The sequence below is a fragment of the Eucyclogobius newberryi genome, unplaced genomic scaffold, assembly GCF_026437365.1.
Source record: "Eucyclogobius newberryi isolate DKJ021-1_F unplaced genomic scaffold, fEucNew1.0.hap1 SCAF_11, whole genome shotgun sequence".
NCBI classification, from domain to species: Eukaryota; Metazoa; Chordata; class Actinopteri; order Gobiiformes; family Gobiidae; genus Eucyclogobius; species Eucyclogobius newberryi.
The window spans coordinates 29,924,217-29,951,997 of NW_027315735.1; the positions used below are offsets into that span (position 1 = coordinate 29,924,217).

At 40.8% G+C, this 27,781-nt stretch overlaps 1 protein-coding gene across 2 annotated transcripts in view; it reads left to right on the forward strand.

Moving 5' to 3' along the window:
* Positions 1 to 27,781, forward strand: part of tenm1 (teneurin transmembrane protein 1) — a 398,797-nt gene that overhangs the window by 219,291 nt on the left and 151,725 nt on the right. For both annotated transcript variants that reach the window (XM_072439861.1, XM_072439862.1), the window contains exons 8-10: positions 5,800 to 6,007; positions 21,980 to 22,081; positions 25,148 to 25,342. In XM_072439861.1, coding sequence (XP_072295962.1) covers positions 5,800 to 6,007; positions 21,980 to 22,081; positions 25,148 to 25,342 — 505 coding nt within the window. The remainder of the gene's footprint in view (positions 1 to 5,799; positions 6,008 to 21,979; positions 22,082 to 25,147; positions 25,343 to 27,781) is intronic.

Here is a 27,781-nt window from a genome sequence, read left to right on the forward strand (position 1 = left end):
GAAGAACTAAAGAAGGACTAAAGAAGGACTAGAAGAAGGACTAGAAGAAGGACTAAAGAAGGACTAGAAGAAGGACTAAAGAAGAACTAAAGAAGGACTAGAAGAAGGACTAAAGAAGGACTAAAGAAGGACTAAAGAAATACTAGAAGAAGGACTAAAGAAGGACTAGAAGAAGGACAAGAAGAAGGACTAAAGAAGGACTAAAGAAATACTAGAAGAAGGACTAAAGAAGGACTAGAAGAAGGACAAGAAGAAGGACTAAAGAAGGACTAAAGAAGAACTAGAAGAAGGACTAAAGAAGGACTAGAAGAAGGACTAAAGAAGGACTAGAAGAAGGACAAGAAGAAGGACTAAAGAAGGACTAGAAGAAGGACAAGAAGAAGGACTAAACCCAAAACTAAACCCAAACTAGATCAGAACTAAAGAAAGGCTAAAGAAGGGCTAAAGAAAAACTAAAGAAGGGCTAAAGAAGGACTAGAAGAAGGACTAAAGAAGGACTAAACCCAAAACTAAACCCAAACTAGATCATAACTAAAGAAAGGCTAAATAAAGGCTAAAGAAGGACTAAAGAAGAACCAAAGAAGGACTAAAGAAGAACTAAAGAAGGACTAAAGAAGGACTAAAGAAGGACTAAAGAAGAACTAAAGAAAGACTAAAGAAGGACTAAAGAAGAACTAAAGAAAGACTAAAGGACTAAAGAAGGACTAAAGAAGAACTAAAGAAAGACTAAAGAAGGACTAAAGAAGAACTAAAGAAAGACTAAAGGACTAAAGAAGGACTAAAGAAGAACTAAAGAAATACTAAAGAAGGACTAAAGAAGAACCAAAGAAAGACTAAAGAAGGACTAAAGAAGAACTAAAGAAGAACTAAAGAAGGACTAGAAGAAGGACTAAAGAAGAACTAAAGAAAGACTAAAGAAGGACTAAAGAAGAACTAAAGAAAGACTAAAGAAGGACTAAAGAAGGACTAAAGAAGAACTAAAGAAGGACTAGAAGAAGGACTAAAGAAGAACTAAAGAAAGACTTAAGAAGGACTAAAGGACTAAAGAAGATGGCCAAACTAGTCCACATCAGGACAAAACTAGGCACCGTTTAATCAAATGAATTCAAGCTATTTATATCATGTATTTTTCATCTTGTATTGTATTGTAATATGTGTGATATAAAAGGTCAATATAGGCAACAGCAATATATAGACAATGTGCATTAGCGTGTGAAAGACATAACCTTGCATGGACGCGTTACTGTGAGTGTAAGTGAACATTCTGTAGCCTTCCTCTTTTGACAGTTTTCTTACTTAGCTTTCGCAACACACTGCAATGTAGCAGGCAAATCATGGCTGTCTTCACATCCAGCGCAGCCTTCTGAAGACACATAACTAACAAAATACAGCTTTTTATAACACATTTTACCCATAACCCAATTAGCATAGCCATGAATCTTCACAAACCCTTTGCCGCGCGGGAAAATTGTCTTTTTTGCAAATGCTAATTGCGATTCTCAACTCTACGGTGTCAGAGAGGGTTAAGGGCTGTTTCGACGCACGTGACGAAACTCTTGTTGTAACACAGCTAGAACGTCTATACATTCCTCTCGACGGCGTGCGCATACATTATTAGACATAAATATTCACTGACAAGCTCGCAGCAGTCACATGCCCACACCTGCGCCTCTGCGTGTCGCCTCCTGTGCCGCTTCACGCCGCCTCCTACCTCTGCCACTGCGCCATATGGAAAATAAGCATGATAGATTTCTCAATGTAAGAGGTGGCTGCTTAGCGTCGTCTCAGTTTAGATGTTTAACCGGCTAAACAAGAGCGATTGTGATCACTGTTTTGTTTTTTGCGCATGTATCCCCCCTAGAAAACCCACTGCGTCTATAAGGTTTAAGTGGAAGTAAATAATGCAGTGTCAGACCGACTTCTGCTGCAGATTAGTCAGGGGGAAAATTAGAACGGACTTGTTGAGCAAATTCAGTTCGTTGTGTAGTTGACGGTGTGTCGTGGTCATTGATCCTGATGGGAGATCTTAAATGACATTGTAGTCCGTTACAATAAGTTGAGGCGGGAATTATCAGTAAGCTAAAGGCGTTATTGATACTAGCAGACAAATGCCAGATACAATGCATATTTCCGGTTTGAATTTAATAAAACATGTCCATTGTCCATCCATCCATCCATCTTCTACCGCTTTATCCGGGGCCGGGTCGCGGGGGCAGCAGTCTAAGCAGGGACTCCCAGACTTCCTACTCCCCAGACACTTCCTCCAACTCCTCCGGGGGGATCCCGAGGCGTTCCTAGGCCAGACAAGAGACATCGTCCCTCCAGCGTGTCCTGGGTCTTACCCGGGGCCTCTTCCCGGTGGGACATGCCCGAAACACCTCCCCAGAGAGGCGCCCAGGAGGCATCCGGAACAGATGCCCGAGCCACCTCAGCTGGCTCCTCTCGATGTCCATTGTCTCTGTCTCTAAATACGAAACATGCACAAAGTTGCTGTGTTGTGTTAGAGTTAAAAACATGACTCTGTAAAGCTGACTTCAGGAAAGTCACAGCCCCGCATGCCCCCCCTTCGTCCTAACAGAGTCCCCCATCACCACCGTAGACTCCTTCCGTGGACCATCAGCTCCCTCATCAAGAAGGCCCAGCAGAGGATGTACTTCCTGCTGCAGCTGAGGAAAGCCAAGCTAACAGCGCAGATGATGGTGCAGTTCTACACGGCCATCATTGAGTCCATCCTCCTACATCACCGTGTGGTACGCTGGAGCCACAGCCAGGGACAAACAGAGACTATTAAATTCACCATCCCTTAAAATTGAATAAATGTAAACCCTTGATTATGGAGAAAGTGGTAGAATGAGTTCATCCACCAAACATAGTCCATTCAAACTTGTGTACTACATTTTGTCTTCTTATAGTTATTGTGAAAATACCAAGAAATCATCTAAACAAATCAAATTATCTAAACAATATTGTCCTGTGACGTTCCATGTTCTTGCTTGGCTTTGATATTATAAAAAGTTTGATACAGTAGTTTTGATTTTCACAAACAACACCTCCAAGCTTATTTTCCTCTTATTGTAACTGAATGTATCCATATTCTGTGCTCACAATCACTTAGATCGTCACCTATTCTCTGTATGATAATAAGTGTCAACAAGCAAGCGCAGAATGTACTTTGTTTATTCTTCAAAAGGCATAATGAGTGAGGCTACGGTTTGTTCAACAGCCCTGACCCAGTACATTACACGCGCTATTTAAGTACAACAAAGATATCCCTCTACGATACGGCATCAAATACGGCCGGCTGAAAAATAAACAGGCATGGTCGGTTTAAATTGTTCATAATGAGTGAATGTGAAGTCTGTGTCAAATCGTCTCCGGTCCAAGTTCATGTCCATATTTGCTAATGGGATAATCGTAAAGGGATCAAAAGACAACACTTGTTTTTTACCACATTATTTCAATCACAATAGTATATTTTTTGCAATTTTGACACAGTTACTTATAGATAAAATTTTAGCTGTGTAACTGCAGTATTGTATAACATTATGTAATTGTCCGTTGTAAATCAGCAAAGTTTGTCTAAGTCTGAAATTACATTCAAGAAAAATTCAAAGAAATACTGTAAATACACCATGAGAACGGCTGTTTGTAAGAATTGTCATTAAAAGTAAGAGTTGATTCTTCTGTTCTGACAAATACAAGGTCACAGATCAATTCAATTATTTATATATAGCTTACATCCTGAACGCCAAAGTGTAAAACGCCTGAATAATGCTTATTAATTCAGCAATTGGACAGAGTCGGTTGAGTCCTTGGTTGGTCCGGTTCCAGTCTTGGTTTCATCCGAGGCTAGTCCACATTTTCTTTAAGGTTTAGTCCCAGTTTAGTCCTAATTATGTGTTTGTAGGTACAGTATGAACACACCCTAAGTCTCGTAGTGGCTGTTTTAAGCTCCAACTCCTTGTGACTTCACCAGTAAAAAAGAAAAACACACACAAAAAACAAAGTCTGTTTCCGTTTGCCTCTAGTTTCCTCTCGCTGGAGTAACACGCATGCATCCACACCAATTCGCAGCTGTAGCACCAGTGTGTAGTGCTGCATCCTGCCAAAGCAAGACAGAAACACAAGACTGGGAGTCATCTGCTCCTTTAATACGGCCCTCGTTTGCATGAAGTGCTCTAATTAGCTGTTTTTGACACTGGTGTGACACGCAGCCCTCCAGGGGAATAAAACTCAGCAAGTGTGCCACGGTTCAAGGGGATGGAGAGAGGGAGAGGAACGAGGGAAGCAGCAGGGAAGAAGGAGATACGTGAGTGAAAGGAGAGGTTTAGACACATAAAGTAATCGTCTGTTACACGCGAAAACCTGTGTGGCAAAGTGTGCGCATGCTGTTAGCGCCACGTCAATTAGAGTGCGGCGGAGTATTAGGAGGAGGGCTATGTGCAATTTTTATTTTTTCTGAATGTCATTATTACTGTGTGATAGCCATGCACTGGAAAACTCGGCTAAAGAAAATGGAATTCCTGTCAACTGGAGAAAAGCGTCAAGAGATTATTTATTTATTTGGATACCATTAGCATTGTCAGCGCACCCACGACAGCTACTCTTCGTTTAATATTTCAGACATTACAATTCATGGATGTCAATGAAATGATTGTATGAATTTATGCGTTTTGCCACTCATCCAAGTAGCTTCTTCAATTGTGGTGAAACAGCGGAATGATATTAATGCATATGTTTTTTGGTCAATTTGCCCTCTCAGGATATGATATATATGAGCTATATCACCTAGAAACAACAACAACATTGTCCAATCTGCCCCAAAATATGTTTTATTATTTAATTTAATCAACTTAAGTCCGTAGATTTATATGGGACATTGTAATTTCAAAGCTGTTTTCTCAAAATGCCTTTCCCACCCTTAAAGTAGCACGTACACACACACACAAATTGTACTCAGAAGATTTTGATCAATAGTGCTGAAGGATTTGTTGATATCTAATTCTAAACTTGATTTATTTATTATTATTTACTCATTTTCAGTCAGATCTAGTTTGCACGAATACTAAATAAGATCTCCAAAATCCCCTCTGTACATTTTTTATGGAATAAGTCAACAACATTTATCAAGGAATATAAACCTGACTCTATCCATTTTTGGATGTACGCAAATTTGTGCCATTTTGCCATTTTTACCCATCAAATGTGTATATGAAATAGTATAATACCATTAAGTTACTAAATTACACAAGAAAACTCGCCTTACATTATTAATGTCAAATTCTGTCCTTATTATTGGTACTATGTATTATTACCACTACAATACTTCAGATTGAGCTACAAGATCAACCAATATCAAATGAAGTAAATGTGAATGTGTGCAATCAGCAAATAAAAACACACAAACATGTTCTGAAATGCTGTTCACAGTTTGGCCTTCACCATACTTAAAACCCAGGTGTGTTCTGACTCGACCAGTTTCATCCTGAGCTGAACTAACTCTATTTCAAAAACTATACAGCTGAACAAAATGCAAAGACTGTCTTTCCTCGAGATGCACTACTATGTTTTACAGTGCATGCAAATCTGTTTCCCAGAGTAATTTTTTATGCAGGCATTTTTCCAATAGCGTCCCTTTGGCAGATACACAAAGCTTACTCAACAGCCGCCACACACCACTGCACCCGGTTTGGATTGCAAATAACCCCGGCATTAATGCAGGTTTTGTGGATTCCTGTCTCATTCCCAAGCTCTTGTATTTGCTGTTTTGGTCTGATAGCGTCACCGTATTGTTTTCAGTTCGACTTTGTCAAGCTGCTGGATGGGAAGGCCCTGCCCAGGTCGCTGACTGACCCCATCTCGGCTGCCAAAACCCCCAAAGGGCTACTGCTGAGTGGGCTCCAGGAGACCGGCTTCATCGAGTACATGGACCCCGGGACCTGGCACCTGGCGCTCTACAACGACGGACGCAATCTGGAGCAGGTTTTACTGCACAGCACGCCAATAGGTAAGGCTGGTGTTACGAGCACGATAGCGTCATGACCAATTGTCCACACTGCAGTTTATTCTTTCATAGGGCGGGCAAAGACAATGTATCTAGATTCTAATCGATACGAAAACTAGCATCGAATGTTGGTACTTGGCAGGTATCGATAACCCTTGTAAATAAGACAAATCGATCTTTATTTTAGACTCTGGACGTTTGAATAATTAAATAACACACAGAAGAAGAGATATCGAATTTTAGTTTATGGTGAGAAGAGACATTACTAAAGATTATTCATCATTATTTACATGTAACAAAAGAAATCCTCAATTTCTAATACGTTACTGTTCTAATAGTATGTGACCAGCTTTATGAAATTCAACTTTTTTTAGTGGCAAAATTAAAGTTGTGGTGATTAAACGGCCACATAAAAAGTCTTATGTTTAGGTGGGCTTTTTTTGGGAGAACAGATTGAACTGGAAAGGCTTAATTTTGCTTTACGATTATTAGTTTTTTTAGTTGTATTGTGCCCTGTAATCACAATTATTGCTTAACCGAATACACATAAGACAAACCAACAGCAGCAGTTCCTCCAGTGCTCAAAGGTGTAACTGATTCATTTAGTTTAGTGAGTCCTCAAGAAGCACAAAGGCCCTAATCACAAAATATGACTTGTCTTGACCTTTAGAATGGTACGTTTCACAATGACTTTAATTTTGAACAGTCAGTTGTATTCCCTAACGTCCCCTTTCACTGACGCTTTGACTTATCTGACATAAATGGACTGCTTGACATTGAAATATTGACATTGCAGCATTCCAGGGGGACATATTGGGACGTTTTATGCATCACAGTGTGCTTTCATGGTTTTTGATTGCTAAGAAGGACCGGGCCCAATTGTCTGGCTGGCTTTTAGGTGCAAACACGCTTGGCACTACTATTTTTAAGTTCAAGTATGATTATTATGGCGCTGTACCTTATATTGTTGGTGGACATTGAGCCTAGGTTATTGCGTTGGTCTTCCAGTAGAAAAGCCTTGACAGCATCCAGAGTATGACTCACTTTCCCTGTACCTTTTCACACATGTCCCCTGAGTCTGCTTTTAGATTAGTTTGACCATTGTATTTTTACTCGGGCCAAATTTATGGAGGATTCTATGGAGGATGTCTTCTGTATTTGTGCCCCTGCATGTCAGGAGAATGTCTGGGTGGTCACACTTGTTTGCGTGGACTTGAATATAAATGGCAGTATTGTTTTTATTTGCAGAGATTTAAGAAACATTGATTGAACAGATATGAATCAATACCCTCTTCTTCTTCTTCTTCTTCTTCTTCTTCTTCTTCTTCTTCTTCTTCTTCTTCTTCTTCTTCTTCTTCTTCTTCTTCTTCTTCTTCTTCTTCTTCTTCTTCTTCTTCTTCTTCTTCTTCTTCTTCTTCTTCTTCTTCTTCTTCTTCTTCTTCTTCTTCTTCTTCTTATTCTTATTCTTCTTATTCTTATTCTTCTTCTTCTTCTTCTTCTTCTTCTTCTCCTCGTTGTACTTCGTTGTACTTCTTCATTGTTCTTCTTCTTCGTTGTACTTCTTCATTGTTCTTCTTCTTCTTCATTGTTCTTCTTCTTCTTCTTTGTTGTTCTTCTTCTTCTTTGTTCTTCTTCTTCTTCTTCTTCTCCTCGTTGTACTTCGTTGTACTTCTTCTTCGTTGTTCTTCTTCTTCGTTGTACTTCTTCATTGTTCTTCTTCTTCTTCTTCGTTGTACTTCTTCATTGTTCTTCTTCTTCTTCTTCTTCTTTGTTGTTCTTCTTCTTCTTTGTTCTTCTTCTTCTTCTTCTTCTTCTTCTTCTTCTCCTCGTTGTACTTCTTCTTCGTTGTTCTTCTTCTTCGTTGTACTTCTTCATTGTTCTTCTTCTTCTTCTTCTTTGTTCTTCTTCTTCTTCTTCTTCTTCTTCTCCTCCTCGTTGTACTTCGTTGTACTTCTTCTTCGTTGTTCTTCTTCGTTGTACTTCTTCATTGTTCTTCTTCTTCAAAAATGTGTGTTTTTATTAGTGGTATAAAAAATAATATTGAGTATCAAGCCCTTTTGAGTTTTATATTTTAGTTTCGAGCTCTTTTCTTCTTATATCTCCACTACTTTTCAATTTCTTTCAATATACCATTTGAAAATGTTTATGTCAAGTTTATATGGGGAAGATTATTGCATAATTGCGTAATATTTTGTTATTCTCGTTAATATTTGTTAATTTTATCTGTTGGAATTGCTCTTTGTGTGTAATGTTCGACTGCATTGTCCCTAAAGCCTCATGAACAGGTGATAAAACGTTGCGCTTTTGCTTTAACACTAAAATAATGCGTCTGCTTTGTCCAATGTAATTGCTACGTCCAAATAAATAAATAAATAACCAGCCAACCAGCTAAAAACAACAGACAATGCTGGGATGTATATTTTCTGGCATAGCTTCTCCTCTGTATTTTCCCTCCTTCACAGCTCCTGTCTGTCTCTATCTCCACCCGGCACACTCTCGTCCTTTTGCAACCCTTATGTCAAAATGCAGAAAACATCATGACGGGAGCCAGCAGTGCTTTGAAACTCATTGACATTTGAAGGGAACTTTTCCTATTATGAGACTGAGCCTGGCCCAACAGCAGACAACTGTTTGAGAAGGGGAGGACAGCTCCTGTAGTAATGACAGGCCTGGCTAACTGCAGCTCATTGCTATGACACACACGGATGGCAATGTAAATTGAAGGATGTGAATAATGCACAAGGCTGGATATAGACAAGTGGGTAATTACCAGGGCACTCTCTCCACTCCCACTTTGTCCAGTTGGCTTTGGCAGAACATGCTGTTGAAATAACAGAAAACGCCGGGAAACATAATTGTAGGTACATACATAATAATAAACTGCAAAGAGGCTTAATGATGATAAGCATGTGTTGTTGGATTGGGGGTAATCATACATCTTTACAGTGAGTGGTTCATGTATCTCAAGTTTCTTCTGCATTTTTCTGCATTTATCTCTATAATTTAAACAAATAAAGAGACAGCAGATGCGCCCACAATATCAGCATGTGTTGAGCTATGATTTTTCAAAAATAATTATTCTAGAGATTATACTTGAAAGGCAAAATAATTGTAATGGACTTGGAGAGGCGACCCAGCTCACTCCCAGCTCATGTTTTTTTTTTGTAGCTATAAACCCAATTCTAAAAATTCTGTCCATGTGTCTGTGTCCTTGGGTATGACACTTTTCCCATAACACCCACTGCACAGGATAAAGCTGCAAAATGTTAAAGTATATTGTTCCTCTGCACGCCCAAGGGGTTTGGCTGTGGAACACAGGCAACGTCATAGTGCAGTGAAATCGATTTGCTAATTGATGCTTCCCATTATTCATCATCTCTGTAAAAAATATATCCTTTATTTAATACATTCACAGACAAATTACACTGTGACTGGCTGTCATTTAGGCATTGGGGTAGACTACTTTTTTCTATCAATAGGGATGCACCGATAGCAGAACTGATATTGGTGCAGCTATTGGAACATTGTTGTTGTTGTTGTTGTTGTTGTTGTTGTTGTTTTATGGCGGTTGGCATCCAAGTGTTGCATTACCGCCAGACTTTATTGGAACATTGAATGGGCATTAACAGATCCACTCATTGCTACTGCCATCTTGAGGACAAAAGCTGCATGCTCACTGTGGGCTGTTTCAACAAAAGTGTCTGAACATAGGATTCCTCTTCTGTAACATCCAAAATGTTTTTCCAGAAATGCTTTATTGTGGTCAGGAGGGACCAGTGGACTTACAGAAATCACTCTAGACTGAACGCTGAGCTGTTTGTTTCAGGTAGTTAGCAGCTGGCTAATGCTAGTTTACATATTAATGTGTGTCTATGCTAATACATTAGTCTATCTGCAGACAGTTTTAACAAGCCTCATTTCAAACTGTCTGGGTGATATGTTTTAGGATCAGACACATAGTGCTTCTGAAAGCTTTGAGGGCGTGTCCGGTGCAGAGGGCGTGTCCGGTGCATAGGAAGCGTGTATGTAACCAGCAGGGGGTGACCACGGACTCTTCAAGCACCTCTTAAAGTGCACACAGTGGACAGGTTTTATGATCTTCTTTTTATTTGGTGTATTTATACCCGTTGTACATTATAGTTTTATGACAATCGAAAAATCTGAAGAAAATGACAGGAAGTGACATCACACTAGGTATACTCATTCCAGTCAAAGTTTATGCATAATTTATTCAAAGAAACTCATTTTTGACTCTTTAAACATAAAGTATAGGTGCTCTCATATATTTCTATTAGTCAAATAAAAATATTTGTGACTAGAAGCGAATTAAACTATTTTTTTGCTAAATTATAAATACATTTTTCATAACTGCATTTTAGTTCAATGAGTCATCACAAGATGTTCAGTAAGGTCAAAATGTTAGTTCTGCTTTAAGTATAAACCCTTTTCAAGTTACATTTTATGCATTGTTTTTCATGACTATCTAACGGTGCACTCTTCAAAATGGCGGTGACAACAAATAAGTCCTGTGATTGAAACAAACCCATGGATAGATTCCTATCCATTGATAATGTTTTGTTTTTCCAATTAGCCCTTTTAAGAACACAAACTCATTTGTACCAACTTCAATTGAGTAAATATTTCATTTTAAAACTACATCATTCAATCACTGACTTTACAATGTTTTTGCTGCTGTAAAGTTACTGTTTTGTGTCTTCAAATAATGCAGTTATTTAAATATGATTTAAATAATATGTTGAAGTATCAGTTTTAAGTAAAGTAACCTTGTATTGGTTGGTATTGGCTATCAGCAGACACTCAAAGCCCAGCGTATCCGTCAAACTCTGGGTGACAAATCCACCCTCTGTGGTCTAAAGGCCTAAGTTAACACCTGTCCATGTCTTTGGTTGAAATATCCTTTAAGTTAAACTGAAATTCCCAGCAGAATGTGTTGCGGTGCTTTGTGGATTGTAGACCTCTGCCTTGTTTGGCGTTTTGACGGATAAACTGTGCTCCACATCTGTCTCTGTCCTTTGCACATCAAACTTCAACAACAACATTAGAAGCCTATGTTTTGTGGCACCGAATAAACAGGATCGCAGTGAAAAACAACACAGCGGATGTCTGACTCCTCTACACAATGACTGACAGCATGTGGCACACAAATACGACTTCATCTCAATCCTCGCAAATATTTGTTGACACTTATGCCGTCTGTAAGAACTGGAATTTACCGAAACCTATTTTGAGTCACAGATTTTTTAGCCCAAGTGGATAAAAGACCTAACATTCTTCAGCATTTTCAGCTATAATTGCCAAAAAAATAAATAAAGAGAGATGGCAGATGCGCCCACAATATCAGCTTGTGTTGTTCTATGGTTTCACAAAATTATTAATCAAGAGATAACACTTGAAAGGGAAAGTAATATTAACGGATTAGTGTCAGGGTTCATTTTGTAGTCCATTTGCACATCTAACCGGGCTCCAAGCACACACTCGCTATTGTTCAGAGGAAGAAAATCAAAGGCCAATGCATTTTAATCAGCGAAACTGAATTCTGCAATTTTTGTAGAAAAACAAGAAGGAATGAAGATGATCACTGTCAGAAATGAAGCTCTTTGCAACTGGATATCACAGCAATATTATATAAAGGAACTGGGTAAAATAAATGGTAGTTATTCGACTTTAAACATGCTCTGGGGTGACTTTACTTTGGCATCTCGTATTTTTGAACTTTCTTACAGTCAGGTGTTTGTGTTAGCATTCCATCTATTGGCTGTAGAGGTAATTACCATGAGGATAAAACAAATGCTAGCTTGCCCACCACAGGCTAAAGTAAGCACACAGTTGCAACCCCCGCAATTTGATGGCAGACGTGAAACCGAGTGTTTTTGTGAGGCTCAGAAGAGAAGATTAGACAACCTCGTAAACAAGCTTCATTAAACAAGGGTGAATGAAGCTAAATGCAACCCCAGGAATGTTTTTAATGAGGGAAGAATGTTAGAACACGGTTAAAAGCTCAGAAAGAATGTCCTTAAATAAGTATACTGTGTAACTTAATGGAGAGTGGAACTGTCTCCATGGAGATGTCCTTACTTTGCCTGAAATGTTCCCCATTATGGCCTTAAATATAGCTCAAACATAAATTAAATATATCTCACATGTAGGGAATGCCACCAGGCCAAACTACAGACCTGTGGAAATGTGACCCAGTGTTTTTATATTTATTTGAAATTGTTCGCTATAAGAGCACCTGTAATTGAATAAAAGAAAGTTGCAAAGCCATGCTGCGGAACATTCCAGGATACACAATAACATATCAATGGAAACTAGAAACAAATTCAGTCCTTGTCATTGGGTGTGACACATTACTCATAACACTCACTGCACTGTACTGTCCTGGTTTAGTTCTGGTTTCTTAATGTAAATGTTGATGTGTTGTGAACGCTTTAGTAACAGTATTGACTGAATAATAATGTGCAGTATTGTTCTGAAGTGGAGCCTTGTAGCATAGGATAGTATTGTACAGATTATATGTTCTCCTTTTGACTGTGTGGTAGAAAATCCAGCTTCTTTTGCCCAACGTGTAAAATGAAAATGGGTCAGCAGGAGCCTTAGGGGTAGCGCTCCAATCACCCATAACCTGTGCCTGCTCCTCTATCCTTGGGCAAAACAATTGAGCCTCCCTTCACCTTCCACCCTCGCCTGCAGAATGAGAGTGTGACTGGTGGTCGGAGAAGAGGCTTCCAGCACATTATGGCTGCCACATTGTCTTCGATCTGCCCCAGGGAAACGTTGGTTACATAGGTTCAATTGTGTTCGGAGCAAGTGAATAATGCATCATCATTTCCCTGTAAACAAGACCCTTATACTTATATCTTTGGATAAGGATTAGGGTCAGGTATCAATGCAATGCATACAATATTACAGCTTTTTTAAAACGAAAATAATGTTGTTTTTTTTATAAATAATTGTATTCATTATAAATATTTTGGAACTACAATGTTTCCTTTTGAAATTGAATATGTTTTAGCCAAAATAGAAATGTTTGGTTAGTTGGCTTGTGTAATCTTAAGCCTTGTACATGTACTTTTATTAAAAGAAGAAAACAAAGTTTTCAGAGCAGAAGAGCAGCGTTTGAGGCGTTGAGGCAGAAATAACAAGCTTTGTGATTAAAGCGGACAGACACAGTGTCACTAACGCTCTAAATAACCATCATATTGAGAACTTTCCTGGAGAGAAAAGAGGGGGCTGCAGTGCCCTCGCCGTGGCTCGTGGCTCTGGTCAGATGCTAACTGTCCCACATCAGTCACATGTTATTACATTTCGGCCTGAGCTGTTCACATGGCCAGGAGGAACTAAATATATGTAGAAATGTGTTGTTGCTCCTGTTCTATTGTTTAGTTCCAGATTACAACATTCTCTAGGCCTGTTATGATGAATTATGATCCAAGCACAGTACAGATAGATAAGATATGTACGACTATGTATAAAGCAAACCACTAAACACAAATCTACAAAAAAGATTTCCTAAGAGAGAAAGTTGTTATTAATGAAAAAGAACCGAAATCTTAAAACAGTAACATGATAAAAGGTTTAGAACGAAAACAATGGAAAACATAAAAATAAGAATACATTTAATGGATTAAAGTATGGATTAAAATGTTAGAAAAAGATATCCAGAGATTAGTACATTAATTTATTAATTATTAATTATTATTATTATTAATTAGTCTATTACTCAAAAATACAAAAAGTTAGAACCATAAATGAGAAAAGGGAGCAGATATTTTAAGTGTTGTCCTTCTTTCTGCTCCTTTTCAGTCATATACATTCAATTATCGTAAATCCATCTTAAATGAATGAAATAAAAACAAAAATGAAATGAAAGTGGCTGTTGTAAGTACGTTTTGTTGTGTTGGACGAATGGTGGGTGGGTCTCCATGGAAACAAGTATAGGTTATTGTTGAACATTCCAAGCAGGTGGCGCATTAGAAAAGTGACATAGTGCACCTTAAATGTTCTTTTCTCTCAGGATCAATGGTTCATTATTTGTGGATATTCCTGATATAATATTCACACAGAAGTACTGGGTCCTGTCCTCATCTGATTAAATGTAATGTTCCATTGCATGTGCTTCGAAAGAAAAAGTATGAACTGGCTCCACCTTGCAATGGGTTTGTATTTGTAAAAGCAATTTCCAGACTTTCTGATCTAAATCCAATCTCATCACACCACAGCAACAAGAAAGAAAAAAATCACTGGAATATGCCAGTGCTGTTGAAGTCTTACAGTGCATTCACAACACACTTTTGGTTCAAATCAGGATGCGTTTGCCTGGATAGTTAGTTGGATGAATATGAACATGCAATTGACCTCTGATCCGGCCCAAAGAGCTGAACTCGGGTCCGGTTGAAAAGGTCGGTCTCAGTCCGATTGAATCAAACTCTGGCGCGGTTCGTCTGAATTGTGAACACAAACAAAGAGCTAAACCAGGAGGTGATGATGAAGTGACCCACGATGAGACACACGTGAGGCTCAGGATCAGAACAAACTCCTGTGTGAGATCGATAACGGGACAAATGATGCGCAAAGACGTGAAAGTAACAGGAGCAGGTGAAAGACTGGTTTAATTATAATTACCAAAGATCTTGCAGGAAAGATATCACTGTTTCCGGCCTATATTCAGCCAATAATAAGCTGTACAAGTAAATGTCATGATTCAACTCAATTGATTTTTACAACATCCAAAATCACAACAGCAGATTCCTTGAGGAGCGACAGTGAACAACAGATTAAACAAGCTCCCGTGTCCTTAGACACTCGGCCAGGAAAAAGTACCAAACCTCTTTAGGAAAAAGTATAAACCTGGAGGAGTTCCACAGTGAGGGAGAGATCTGACTCCCTCAGATGGACGTGAGATGGACAGTGGAGCTGGAGCCACTCAGGAGGAGAACCAGTTCTTCAGGAGGAGAACCAGTTCTTCAGGAGGAGAACCAGTTCTTTGAGGCAGATGAAGAACCGTTCATATGGAGAAGAGACTGTTTCTCCATGATGCCAAACCTGTTTCTAACACATCAGAGATTTTCATCACATTGTCTTTCCCCTTGTTGTTCTGAGCGATCCAGGGCATTCCACCTGTCACTCACCTGTCCTCCTGACATGAAAACACATGTTTGCCTGAGCTGAAGCTCACACGCACATGTGGGGCAGGTTGTGCTCATGTGGGGCAGGTTGTGCACATGTGGGGCAGATTGTGCTCATGTGGGGCAGGTTGTGCACATGTGGGGCAGGTTGTGCTCATGTGGGGCAGATTGTGCTCATGTGGGGCAGGTTGTGCACATGTGGGGCAGATTGTGCTCATGTGGGGCAGGTTGTGCACATGTGGGGCAGGTTGTGCTCATGTGGGGCAGGTTGTGCTCATGTGGGGCAGGTTGTGCTCATGTGGGGCAGGTTGTGCTCATGTGGGGCAGGTTGTGCACATGTGGGGCAGGTTGTGCACATGTGGGGCAGGTTGTGCACATGTGGGGCAGGTTGTTCTCATGTGGGGCAGATTGTGCTCATGTGGGGCAGGTTGTGCTCATGTGGGGCAGATTGTGCTCACGTGGGGCAGGTTGTGCACACGTGGGGCAGGTTGTGCCACATGTGGGGCAGGTTGTGCTCATATGGGGCAGATTGTGCTCATATGGGGCAGGTTGTGCTCATGTGGGGCAGGTTGTGCACATGTGGGGCAGGTTGTGCACATGTGGGGCAGGTTGTGCACATGTGGGGCAGATTGTGCTCATGTGGGGCAGGTTGTGCTCATGTGGGGCAGATTGTGCACATGTGGGGCAGGTTGTGCTCATGTGGGGCAGGTTGTGCTCATATGGGGCAGATTGTGCTCATGTGGGGCAGATTGTGCACATGTGGGGCAGGTTGTGCCACATGTGGGGCAGGTTGTGCTCATGTGGGGCAGGTTGTGCACATGTGGGGCAGGTTGTGCACATGTGGGGCAGGTTGTGCACATGTGGGGCAGGTTGTGCACATGTGGGGCAGATTGTGCTCATGTGGGGCAGGTTGTGCACGTGGGGCAGGTTGTGCACATGTGGGGCAGGTTGTGCACATGTGGGGCAGATTGTGCTCATGTGGGGCAGGTTGTGCTCATGTGGGGCAGATTGTGCACATGTGGGGCAGGTTGTGCTCATGTGGGGCAGGTTGTGCTCATATGGGGCAGATTGTGCTCATGTGGGGCAGATTGTGCACATGTGGGGCAGGTTGTGCCACATGTGGGGCAGGTTGTGCTCATGTGGGGCAGGTTGTGCTCATGTGGGGCAGGTTGTGCACATGTGGGGCAGATTGTGCTCATGTGGGGCAGGTTGTGCTCATATGGGGCAGATTGTGCTCATGTGGGGCAGGTTGTGCTTATGTGGGGCAGGTTGTGCTTATGTGGGGCAGGTTGTGCTCATGTGGGGCAGATTGTGCACATGTGGGGCAGATTGTGCTCATGTGGGGCAGGTTGTGCCACATGTGGGGCAGGTTGTGCTCATGTGGGGCAGATTGTGCTCATGTGGGGCAGGTTGTGCACATGTGGGGCAGATTGTGCACATGTGGGGCAGGTTGTGCACATGTGGGGCAGGTTGTGCTCATGTGGGGCAGGTTATGCGCATGTGGGGCAGGTTGTGCACATGTGGGGCAGGTTGTGCACATGTGGGGCACGTTGTGCTCATATTTTACTTTTGAAGCATTTGATTTGAAGGCAATATACTTTACTTCACATTTGTCTGACTTGATACCGGCACAAATACAGTGACATGTGATCTTTTTAGTCACAAATAACAGGATCTTGTATTGCAAGACTGAAGAGCCAATGCAATTAAACTATATTGGCTCAACAACCATTTACGTAATGGTGAACATGCTGACTAATACTCCTCTAAATTTAGCCCGCGTTATATATCACAAAGCAAAAACAACTCTGACTTTCATTGGTATTGATGAACAAAACAACAAACATATTGAGACCATCTGTCCAATCTAAAATAGATCTCTTTTGCCCCTCCCTTTGCTAAACCGCAGTTCCATTTATTATTATTATTTTTGTTTTTGCATGGAGCAGATTGGTCGACTGCAGTGTTTTTGCCATTTACATGTGACCTACAAACGGCCTAACTTAATCATTTCTGTCATGTTGCATGCTCCTCTTTAGCACCATCTCTTTTAATTCAGCCCCGGAGCCTAAGCAGAGAGAGCTAGCTTCCTGCCGGGCGATTAATTGCACATAATTACTATACTTCATCTGCATCACACGTATTCTCCATAATTGTGCCTTTTTTACATGATTGGCACCACACTATTGAAGAGGAGAAGAAAGAAGTTCAGCCTATATTAATAAAACTTTTAGCAAATTAATAAGGAACAAAAAAAAAGATTAATTAAAGGTTGTTCCTCTTACTTTAGCTGAGTAGCCATTTCATTTTTTTCATAAGCGTCATAAAGCATGGTTGAAACTTAACAGGCTCATAAAGTACAATTGCAATGCTTATTTGACCAATCACATCGCTCGGTTGGAAGCACCCATTTTATAATGGCATTAACTGCAATAACTTATGGCTTGAGTGATTCCTAACGGGGAAAAGGTTGTCTTGGAGGGATGAGGCCACACACACACCAACACCAGGGACATTTGAGTGGAACAAATAAAGTTCTGACCCCTCATACATTACCTGTTAATTGCGTGGAGATTTTATAGTAGAGATATTGAGCTGGCACAGATTGTATCGCGGTTACAGCCCGGTTCTCTTTCGCGTGGCCGTTTGGAGGACTTAAGCTTGGTACTTTTTATGTTTCTTTTAAAAGATCACCATGACCTTGCAGACAAGAGGCTGTGTTATGCCGCTAGTGCCATGTGATCAAAGCATTATTGCAGTGGATAAATGGAAAGGGTTGCAGAAAGAATGCCCAATCAAGGAAATAGTACAGGCTGGCTGCCACCTGTGCCACAGCTTTTTGAATGGTTTTAACTTGAACCGTCGTTTATCATGGTTAGCCACAGGGCAAGTCTGGAGTGTAAACATGTGTTTAGCTGGTACAGATACTGTAGAAATTTCTGGCTACTACAATCGGAGCACCGTTTACAATCAAACACCTACTACTACTACTACTACTACTACTACTACTGCAATTACTCCAGCAACTGCTAGTACCATGCCTGGATAAATGTCCCGTGCTGCCCAGTGATACTGCATCTCATCACCATTTCATGCTGAGCTAATAAAGTCTATTGTCCAAAAAAATCCTTAAAAAAAAAGAAAGCAATTTCCAATCTGGTGACTATTATTATTTTTGTGCTTATTTTTTTATGACGATTATAACCACTACTACTACTTCTTGCATTGCTAGTACCACAGCGTCAATATATACTACGTCTGCAACTTTTACAACAGCCATCAATAACTGAAACCGCACTTAGCAAGTAGTTCTGCGATTATACTCTTCTAGTCAAGTACCCAATGTCATATTTGACGACATTGTAGTATCAAGCAATTTCCACATTGGTCAATAGCTTCTGAGAACAGAAAGTGACTATTTACTGAAGAGAGAATCACCGTGACCTTGCAGATTTGTTCATTCTTTCCCCATTATTTCATTTGCTCGCATGTCACACATTGTAGTTACATTGACAGGTGCCAGTTCAGTATTTTTCGGCACTTTCAAGCCATACAAGATTATTTGAAGACTTTATTGTCCATCACAATCAGGAGTCCCTACGGAATGGCGCATGTTTTGGGTCATCCTTGGACCCTCTCGCTGTGAGGCAAAAGTGCTAGCTGTTCAGCCATCGTAGCCGGATTGTATTGTGCCAGAAGGTATTGCACTTTTGTTTTGCGCCCGTATATTGAATGCTAGTTTGCTGCTAAAGAAAGAACCTGGCGTGATCTCCCATATTTGTTCATCGTATGTGCCATGTGCCCGAGCCAATCTCCCAGCTTTCCCCTTATTTAAAAGTGTCAGCCTGCCTGTGCCATGTAGATGTAGGTTTTTGCAAGTCTCCGGGTTTGCGTGGGAGCCAGCTTATTGCCACTCCTCCTCTCCATCAGCGCTACGTCGACAGGTGACGGCGGTGAAAATGACTTTGGTTAGTGCCGCTGATGCGCTGGCTGGCGGCTAGTGGCAGGGGCTGTCTCATTAGCATGTGTGACACGCTCCTCCGGGCTATAGTAGCACATAGCATCTCCTCCTCTCCCGCTGCACTTGTGTGTGTGTTTGTGAATGTGCTCGGTGTCACAGAAGGATTTGTCATCTGCGGTCCCACGGCGGAGGGAGCCAGGGGACTGCGGCGGTCTAGTCCGGGGCTGATCCTTGCTTTTAGGAGCTGAGCGAGCCGATGCAGGGTCAAATAAAGGATGACATCTCTGACATGGGTTTTAATTACTCTATCCACCACTGATGGAGCACCTTTGAAGGCTGGCACGAGGCAGCCTGCGCCGGGGTGGAAATCTCTGCTTTTGCCAATGCCGTGTGCGACTGGATGAAAGTCACTGTTGAACACGAGCGGCTGAAATCACATAAGGTCGATTCAAGCCAAATTGTTCAATTTGAAAACTGTTACTACAATTGTTTTCAGATAAGAGTAGAGGATGTGTTCAATGTGGCTCATGCTTGCATAAAGCTTCATCATTCTGCCATTCTGACTCTACAACAAACACTGTCAATCAGCTTCATATTCATGTGCAATACTGTCATAATCATGTGCAATACTGTCATAATCATGTGCCATACTGTCATAATCATGTGCAATACTGTCATAATCATGCACAATAGTGTCATAATCATGCGCAATACTGTCATAATCATATGCAATACTGTGACATTAGGTCAATCATCCTGGTTAAGAGCATAAGAGTTTTTATTTTAAGTTATCTGTTTTTTTTTACTATTTACTTCTGTGCCTTTTATGTGTTGCAACACTAGAATTTCCCCATTGTGGGACAAATAAAGGTTATCGTATCTTATCTCAAACTGACTCACAACCTTGCAGTTATTGGGTAACGTCAAGGCACCCCACTATGAAGCGCTGCAAAGTAATGCTTGAAATACATCGTTTGAAGCTTACGTTGTATTTTGGTGTCGCACAATCTTCGTTGAATTATTAACAAGTCATTCATTTACTGCCATAATACGATTAAACACCTGCTGTCAATATCATTAGTTCTCAGCGTGTGGCGGCGTCAGTTATCGATGCATTTTTTCTCACGTTTATATACGTTTCATGTGAATTGGAAACTCCTCGTGTTCAAATGGAAAGCGTCAGTGCATTTTAATGATTGCTTATCACCGCACGTTCGCTTTCTCCATTAAAACAGGGAACGATGATTGATATAGGACTTAACGGCGATATGTGAGAAATGCCAAGTTTTATTCTGGATTCATCGGTACGTTACTAACGCGTAGTCTTTTTTTTATTGTCTGTAGAGCCTTCCCAAATCTTCCATCTTGAGTGGAGCAAAGCCCTCTGTACTCTAAAAGCTCTTTATCTCCCCCGTCTGTGCTGTCGGCGCTCTTATACAAGATCTGACATGATGGACATATCAATGGGACACACGGAGCACTGTAAAAGGCTGCAGGATAATTGAAGCCCAGTGGAATCACATGATCAAACGCACCATGCCACAGGAACATGATGCAACGATATCCATATGAGACAACACACAACTTCTGATCAACACTAACTAGTCCGTCAAGATTATTTACCGTAATTGTGATTTTTCAGGTCACAAAGTAATGGCGAGAATGAATAGTTAATCGTCAATAATCGTGACAATTTTAGCAGCACAATTAAGTCATTTCAGTTCAATCTGTAATCCATTCTGAAGGTTTGACGTCATATTGCTGTTTACATTCTATTAGACATGAAAGAAAATGTAAGGATTTCACAGTTTTTTTGTCGATAATTTTGGTTAAAATGTTTAAAAATCCGATGTGCTTTTAAAAAATCTTGACATTAAAATTTTATATTGCGCCGTTCCAAGCCGTGAAATGTTTAAAAGTAATGTTACTTCAATACATTTAATACAATTTAGATCGATTATCTGTATTTAATTTGCAAGATATGTGTCATTCATAAATAGAATAGAATTGTTATTGATGCTTGTAATTTAGTCTATTTCTAATGGTATACACTATAAAGTAATACCTCCAGTTTATTTAGAAAAAGATAGGTAGAGATATAGTTCTTGTGATACTTTGAACATTACAAGAAGTACACACATTTGATGAATGTGAAACAATTAAAAGAAACAATTCTGTGCCTTTTGTCGCACAAATCACCCAGCCTTGTATCATGCTGGTATTTTCAAAACCTTGTCTTGATAATGATCAATTTATCTTATTACAGTTGCGAAATTTGAGCGACACGTTTTTACTTTGTTGTGATGCATTTGTGCGAGCGCTCTACTTTTACTTTGTGCTTTTAGATCGTTTAACAAAGACGTGACATTCAGGATTACAGTTTTCCATTATAATATTAGCGGCGCAGTCGTAGAAAACGTTGTTGTTACGCTTCACCCCTGATACACTGAACATTTAGCCTCTTAGACGTGACTTACAGAACATCTACAGCTCCTCTTGGCCAACTTGCCGTCGCTCGATCTGGTTCAGAAATGTGCTTTTGTAAACACTTCGTCGATTAGCTGCTGATGTTTGTAGATGTGTGTTCCGACCGGTGTCTGCAGTGTAACACGCTTATACCGAGCGTAAGTGAGTGCTTGGCCCATCCCGGGAGAGCGATAGCAGCCGGATCAGACTAATCTAATGCTGGCCCCGTGTCTGGGGAGCCATCCATTGCTTATCAAATCTCTCATTCAATAACAGAAAGCTACACCAGCTTACAGTTATATATGTGGTTTGGTGTTAGAGTTTTATGTTGTTGTTATTGTTGTTGTGTTTTCCGTTTTACACCCTGGTACCTTTTGGTGATGTGGGATCTCCTCATTGCAGATTCGATGGACGGCTGCGCCACGGACTGTAATGGGAATGGAGAGTGCGTGGCTGGACACTGTCACTGCTTCGCTGGCTTCCTGGGTCCGGACTGTGCCAAAGGTAAGCGAAATGTCAATAAGGAAGTCAAGCCAACAGATGTCTAACAGTGTTTGTGAAACGGAGGAGTTGGCAAGCGACATGTGAATTCCTGAAAAGTGGTTTTGAAAATATTCAACCTCCAGCTGTAGAAAGTAAGACGCTATTGTACAATTTATAGCAACAAAATTATATTTATTTACAAAGAAACAAGAGGTTTGTAATTTTGTGGAGTTCTTTTCCTATGAAGTAACAGTTTTCGTTTGTTATTGAAGCTAAAAAAAAAAAAAAAAAGTATTTTTAAGCATATAATTTCATTTCTCACGTCATATCTGCTGAAATCAAGATCAAATATTTTTTACTTCTAGTTTTTTTTATTATTTTTTCACTTAAAGCAAAGTAACTTTAGCGATAGAGCTCCCCCTGCATCTCCCTCGTGAAGAGTGAAGATACCAATTTTATTTTTTGTATTCATTTAATGTGCATTTTCCGCCCAGAGACAGCAGGGGGCGACAACAGACACTTCAAATGCCTCAAAAATAAATATTTACCGATCACAAAGTTGTTCATAGAGCCAGGTCCAGCTTCATCTAACGTGATCCAGTTTTCTTAGTAACGGCAAGTGGCAGAGACTGTTCGCCCACTAACCCGAAGGTTGCCGAATCGATTTCCACTCCCACTTTCGTGTCCCTGGGCAAAACATTTCCGTTTGTATTCTATGTAAGTGCACAAAAGCAATGAAATGTACTAATAAAGTTTTGCCAGTAACATTTCAAGATAAAGTTGGCCGTCATTTGTCCAATTCAGCTCAAATTCATTTTTTATGAAACATTTTGCTCAGCCTAGAGACAACTTTGTTCCCCATTTTTTTTACTTGAAGAGTCACTTGTGCATTGTGCAAGCATTTTGCCTTAAAACATTGCATTTACTTTATCAAAACCCTTTCCCATTCTCTGTCAGTCTGTTGTTGCTCTTAAAACACACTTCTCAAACAGCCCGAGAGAACAAGAGCTGCACCGCCACAATGTAGCCGTCTGATGTTTTTATTAGAGTTTTTGGGCGAGTTTTAGGGTCACAAAGAGAAATATTCTTCACCGGCTTGAAGAAAGTAGAAGCAGTCTATTGTTGGTTTGGGTATTTTAATAGTTTTTTGACAATAAGTGGAAGCATAAAATGAATTCTTCCTTTGCAAGAACAGTTGTGTTTTATCTTCACAGCTCGCGTTGCCTCTCGTTCCAGTCGCTCCCTTTTTCCCTCTGCTCTCAGTTGCCTGTGTGTAAACTTATTGTAGCTGTTATCTGTCTCGCAGTGTCGTACCAGGTGATATCGCAAATCACATCATTTATTTACGCTCATCACTTATTCATATGCGCCTCTCATCTCTCCTCATTTGCGTGCGTTATAATATTCACCAGTAGAGAAGTTAGACAGCAAGTTACGGCAGGAGTTATAACAAAGAAACTGAATTTATTATCGGGACAAGCTAGTTTTTAACAAAAGATCAAGTGCATAATACAAGACTGCAGCTCGAATACTTCATACGCAAAATTATGCTGGAAGTAAGCCTGGCTTTTGGGCCGTGCGCCAAAAACATAAGAAGCCTTGAGTTGCCATAGCTGCTATAAAGTGGAAGAGAAAAAAAAAAGTAATTTACAGGTCAATAATTGTATAAGTTAACAAACTATAGTTGAAATTATGTATAAGTATAATGATAAGACTGTCCAGCAATCTCAAATACGGTGTTCATGATCGAATCAGTTCTTTACAATTAGCACGAACTGTTCTTTTTGTGTGTATTTTACACAAATGTACTCCAAACAGCATAAAGAAACAGCAGAGATAAGTCAATTTTTGTTTAGCTTTTACATCAAGTTAAAGGGTAAATGCGGTCGCTCCTCAAGTTTGACCATTCAAAGTCTTTATCATTCCTCCTTCCTCAAATATATTTATACAAAAGAGCCAGTCGTCAGTTCTGGCTCTTTTCTATTAAAAGCTCCCATAAAGAACGGATTGTCCCATCACTTAAGCAAAGACGTCCCAGGTTTGATTCCGAGACACAGTTTCTTGGTGACGTTTACATGTTCTTCCTGTGTCGGGTTGGTACTCCAGTGTCCCCTACATAAAAAAGCATGCACAGTATAACACGACCCCCCCCAAAAAATCATATGTCATATTATGTGTGTGATTGTGTTTAATAAAATGAAATAGTTTGGGTTGGAAAGGAGTCGACTGTTTGTTTTTTAGCTGAGTGATTTTGCTCATAATGCATTACAGTTCATACTAAACTAACTATATTTGTTAATCAAAAACACAATGCTGACATCATGACATGTGATACAATTCTCAATACAATCCTCCCCACCAATTTTTTTTTTTTTTTTTTCAAACACAGAAAGCATGACCAAAAACCCATTCCCCAGCTTGGTTCTCCTGACTTAACATGACGTTTCCCTGTTCACATTGCGTTTGAGGTGATAGTGAATGTGCAGAATCCATAAAATGCATTTGGTTGCTGACAAATCTGTAAGACGTACAGTATGTGCAATAACATCCACAATGCCAGCTAAGTGAGAAACAACCAGTATCATAAACACAAGCATTAGATAGAGAATTACATTTTGCCAGATCCACTTACTGATGTTTTCTTCCTTTGCACCTGCATGGTCGTCATTACATTACCCCCCCCCTCCTCGCTCACTCACTCCATGGCGATAGCTCTTGCTTTGCACCTCATTCTTTAAAGCCTTAATGCTCTCTACCCTAATCTCCCGTTTTCACGATTGTTTTCACGGCCCGTTCGGAGCGGCCGAGGTGACGTCGAGGGGGATTTTCTACAATTCCCGGGTTGCCGTGGTAGCCGGGGCTCAGGTGGTGCTTGAGTAAATTGAAACAGCGTGAGGGATAAAGTGGCGCCTGTGTGTGAGTGCGCTCGCGTCGGTGTTTGCGCGGGAGGGGGAAGAGAAGAGAGAGTTGGTAGGATTTGCTCGGACCCTTTTCGCGGCGGGTTACCGCGGGCTGCGGGGCTAATACACTGCGGCGCGACCCGTTTGCCGGTGTAATCTGTGCGTGCGTGTGTGTGTCCCGTTTCAGATTCGTGCCCGGTCCTGTGCAGCGGGAACGGCATGTACGAGAAAGGGCGCTGCATGTGCCTGCCCGGGTGGAAGGGGGCGGAGTGTAACGTGGAGGAGGGACAGTGCATTGACCCCACCTGCTCCAACCACGGCACGTGTATTCAGGGCATATGCATCTGCAGTCCCGCCTACAAAGGGGTCAACTGTGAGCAAGGTGAGTAATATTAGGGCCTGTTCAAATCTGTATTATTATTCAAGCACATACGTAACTAAACGTGTCCAACACCAAAATACTGTAGCCTAAAGACCCACAACATGCTTCATTGTAATAAACTGAACTCTGCTGTGCGGGTCATATCAACTATGAGGGGTTCGAATGAATAGAAAGGATACTTATAATGCAAAATTAAGCTATAAAATGTTATGTTCTCTCATCAAAAACATGTCTGGAGTTGTATTTAGCTTGATTCACTCTTGTTTCATGCATTCTGTATACAAGGTAGTCATAACTATTCCTTCTCTGAGCCTCACAGAACCACTTACTGTATATGTATACTCATAGTTTTGGCCGGGGTGCGACTTATACTTACATTTATACTTATACTTATATTGTATATTATTTGTTATTTTCCCACTTGCAACCGCATTTCATACTCCAATGCAACTTAGATATTTTTTTTGCTTCTCTATTGTGCATTTTTTGGCTGGTGCGACTTATACTCCGGAAAATACGGTATTTTCAAAAATCCCATATTTGTGACATCAAAGGTTTGTCTCACGTCCTGTGCCATAAATCATCGGCAGATTTATTCAAAGCATTTCTGCCGTCAAATTGAGTTCATTACAAGTGCACGCTCGCATTAGCGTGCCGGGTTTAGCGTGTTTACTGATTAAAACCATATAATAGGCTACTCTAAAGGAAGGTTACCTCTTTGATTGGTTATTCAATCATATGTCCTTCTCGTGAGCTCCAATGAAATCACCAGAGAAGCCGATTCAAACCTTGAAAAGCTTGGATTTGCTGGTCTGATGCTGATGGTAATGTGAGTCTAAGTAATGGTGTATGAATGACAGTGTGTGGGCGTCGCCTGCTAACATGTATCAGTCTGCTGCACAGGTGTTCTCTATTAGCAGCTCATTAGCTCAGCGGCGGCAGCTGTTAGCAAAGACGCACATTTCAACACTTAAAACTATTATTCCTACTTTCGAGCAACTTTTATTTCTACTTTTTTGAGAGAGAATAAAACATATCGGCCTTGAAAAAGACAGGTACTGTTTCAGCTGGGGACACGCTTGTTGAATGATTGAAATAAATGTCATAATTTTGAGCATAGCCAAACAAGGCTACCGTAAAGCTAGCTCTGTGTGGTGCTATTGTAGCCCAAACGACGAGGCTACATTTGCATTGTATTTAATGCGGCGAAAGCATGATGCAACAGTTTACATACAGGTCAAAAGTATACATGCGTTCGCGGTGACGTCACACAGCCGGGACTTCCCCATAGCGGCCATTTTAAAAGGGGCATGCAATATATATAAAAACCAACACGACTGCATCCTTTTCTACGGCATAATGAGCTACGAATACTTTGATTCTTTAGACGATAACGACAAACTAAGGTACACGACAAAGCTATCAACAGAGCAATGTCCTAACAGAACGCAGGTTTTTGGCATTTTGGCCTCATATTTCCTGGATTTCGTATGTAGTAGACGTGCTGTTGTGCCCCTTTCAAAATGGCGGACTCGGTTGCCACTGCACAAGTTCCCGGATGTGCGACCGCATGTATTGGACTCTTACCGCTCTCACAGTACACGTGGAGGGGCCTTTCTATGTTAATGATTATGGCGTGAGCACCCGGGCTCATGAGTACGCGGTCAAAGCCTGTGAGAGCTCCGGTCCTCAGTCTGAAGAAATATTTTAATAACTAAAACATGATTGGTAAGTGTCTGACACGTTCCATGTGGATGGTAATAGTGCTGTACTAAATATTAATAAAGTTTAAGGTGATTTTCAGGTTTTTCTTACATTTATAACCACTGCTGTCTGTTATAAGCCATGTCAAATACGGTGATAGAGCCAGTGTGAGTGTTGAATGTCCCAATATCTGTGTAATAACTATCTGGCAGCTTTGAGTGATGTTATTCGCTGTGGCCTTGATAAATGTAAAGTATTGTGAATTGTTAATAACTTCATATTTCATGTGTGCCTACATGCACAATAAAGGTTACAATGCAAGCTCATTTCTTCCTGTTATGTAAAGCTTAATGCCAGAAAGCTATTGTTGATTTATCACTTTGTCTACAGGGAACAGCATGTACAATGGCTGCACAATTAAAGCTGAAATTTCTCCCTGAAAAGAAGGAAGAAAAAAAACATTAATAACACAAAATACGTCACGGCATTCATCCCATCCATCCATCCATCCATTTTCTACCGCTTGTTCCCTTTCGGGGTCGCGGGTGACTGGAGCCTATCCCAGTGACTTCGGGCCTTCGGCGGGGTACACCCTGGACAGTGGCCAACTTGTCGCAGGGCTGACACAGAGACATAGACATTACAGACAGTTCACGCTCACATTCATTCACTAGGGCCAATTTAGAGTCACCAATTTTGCCTAACACATGCATGTCTTTGGACGGTGGGAGGAAG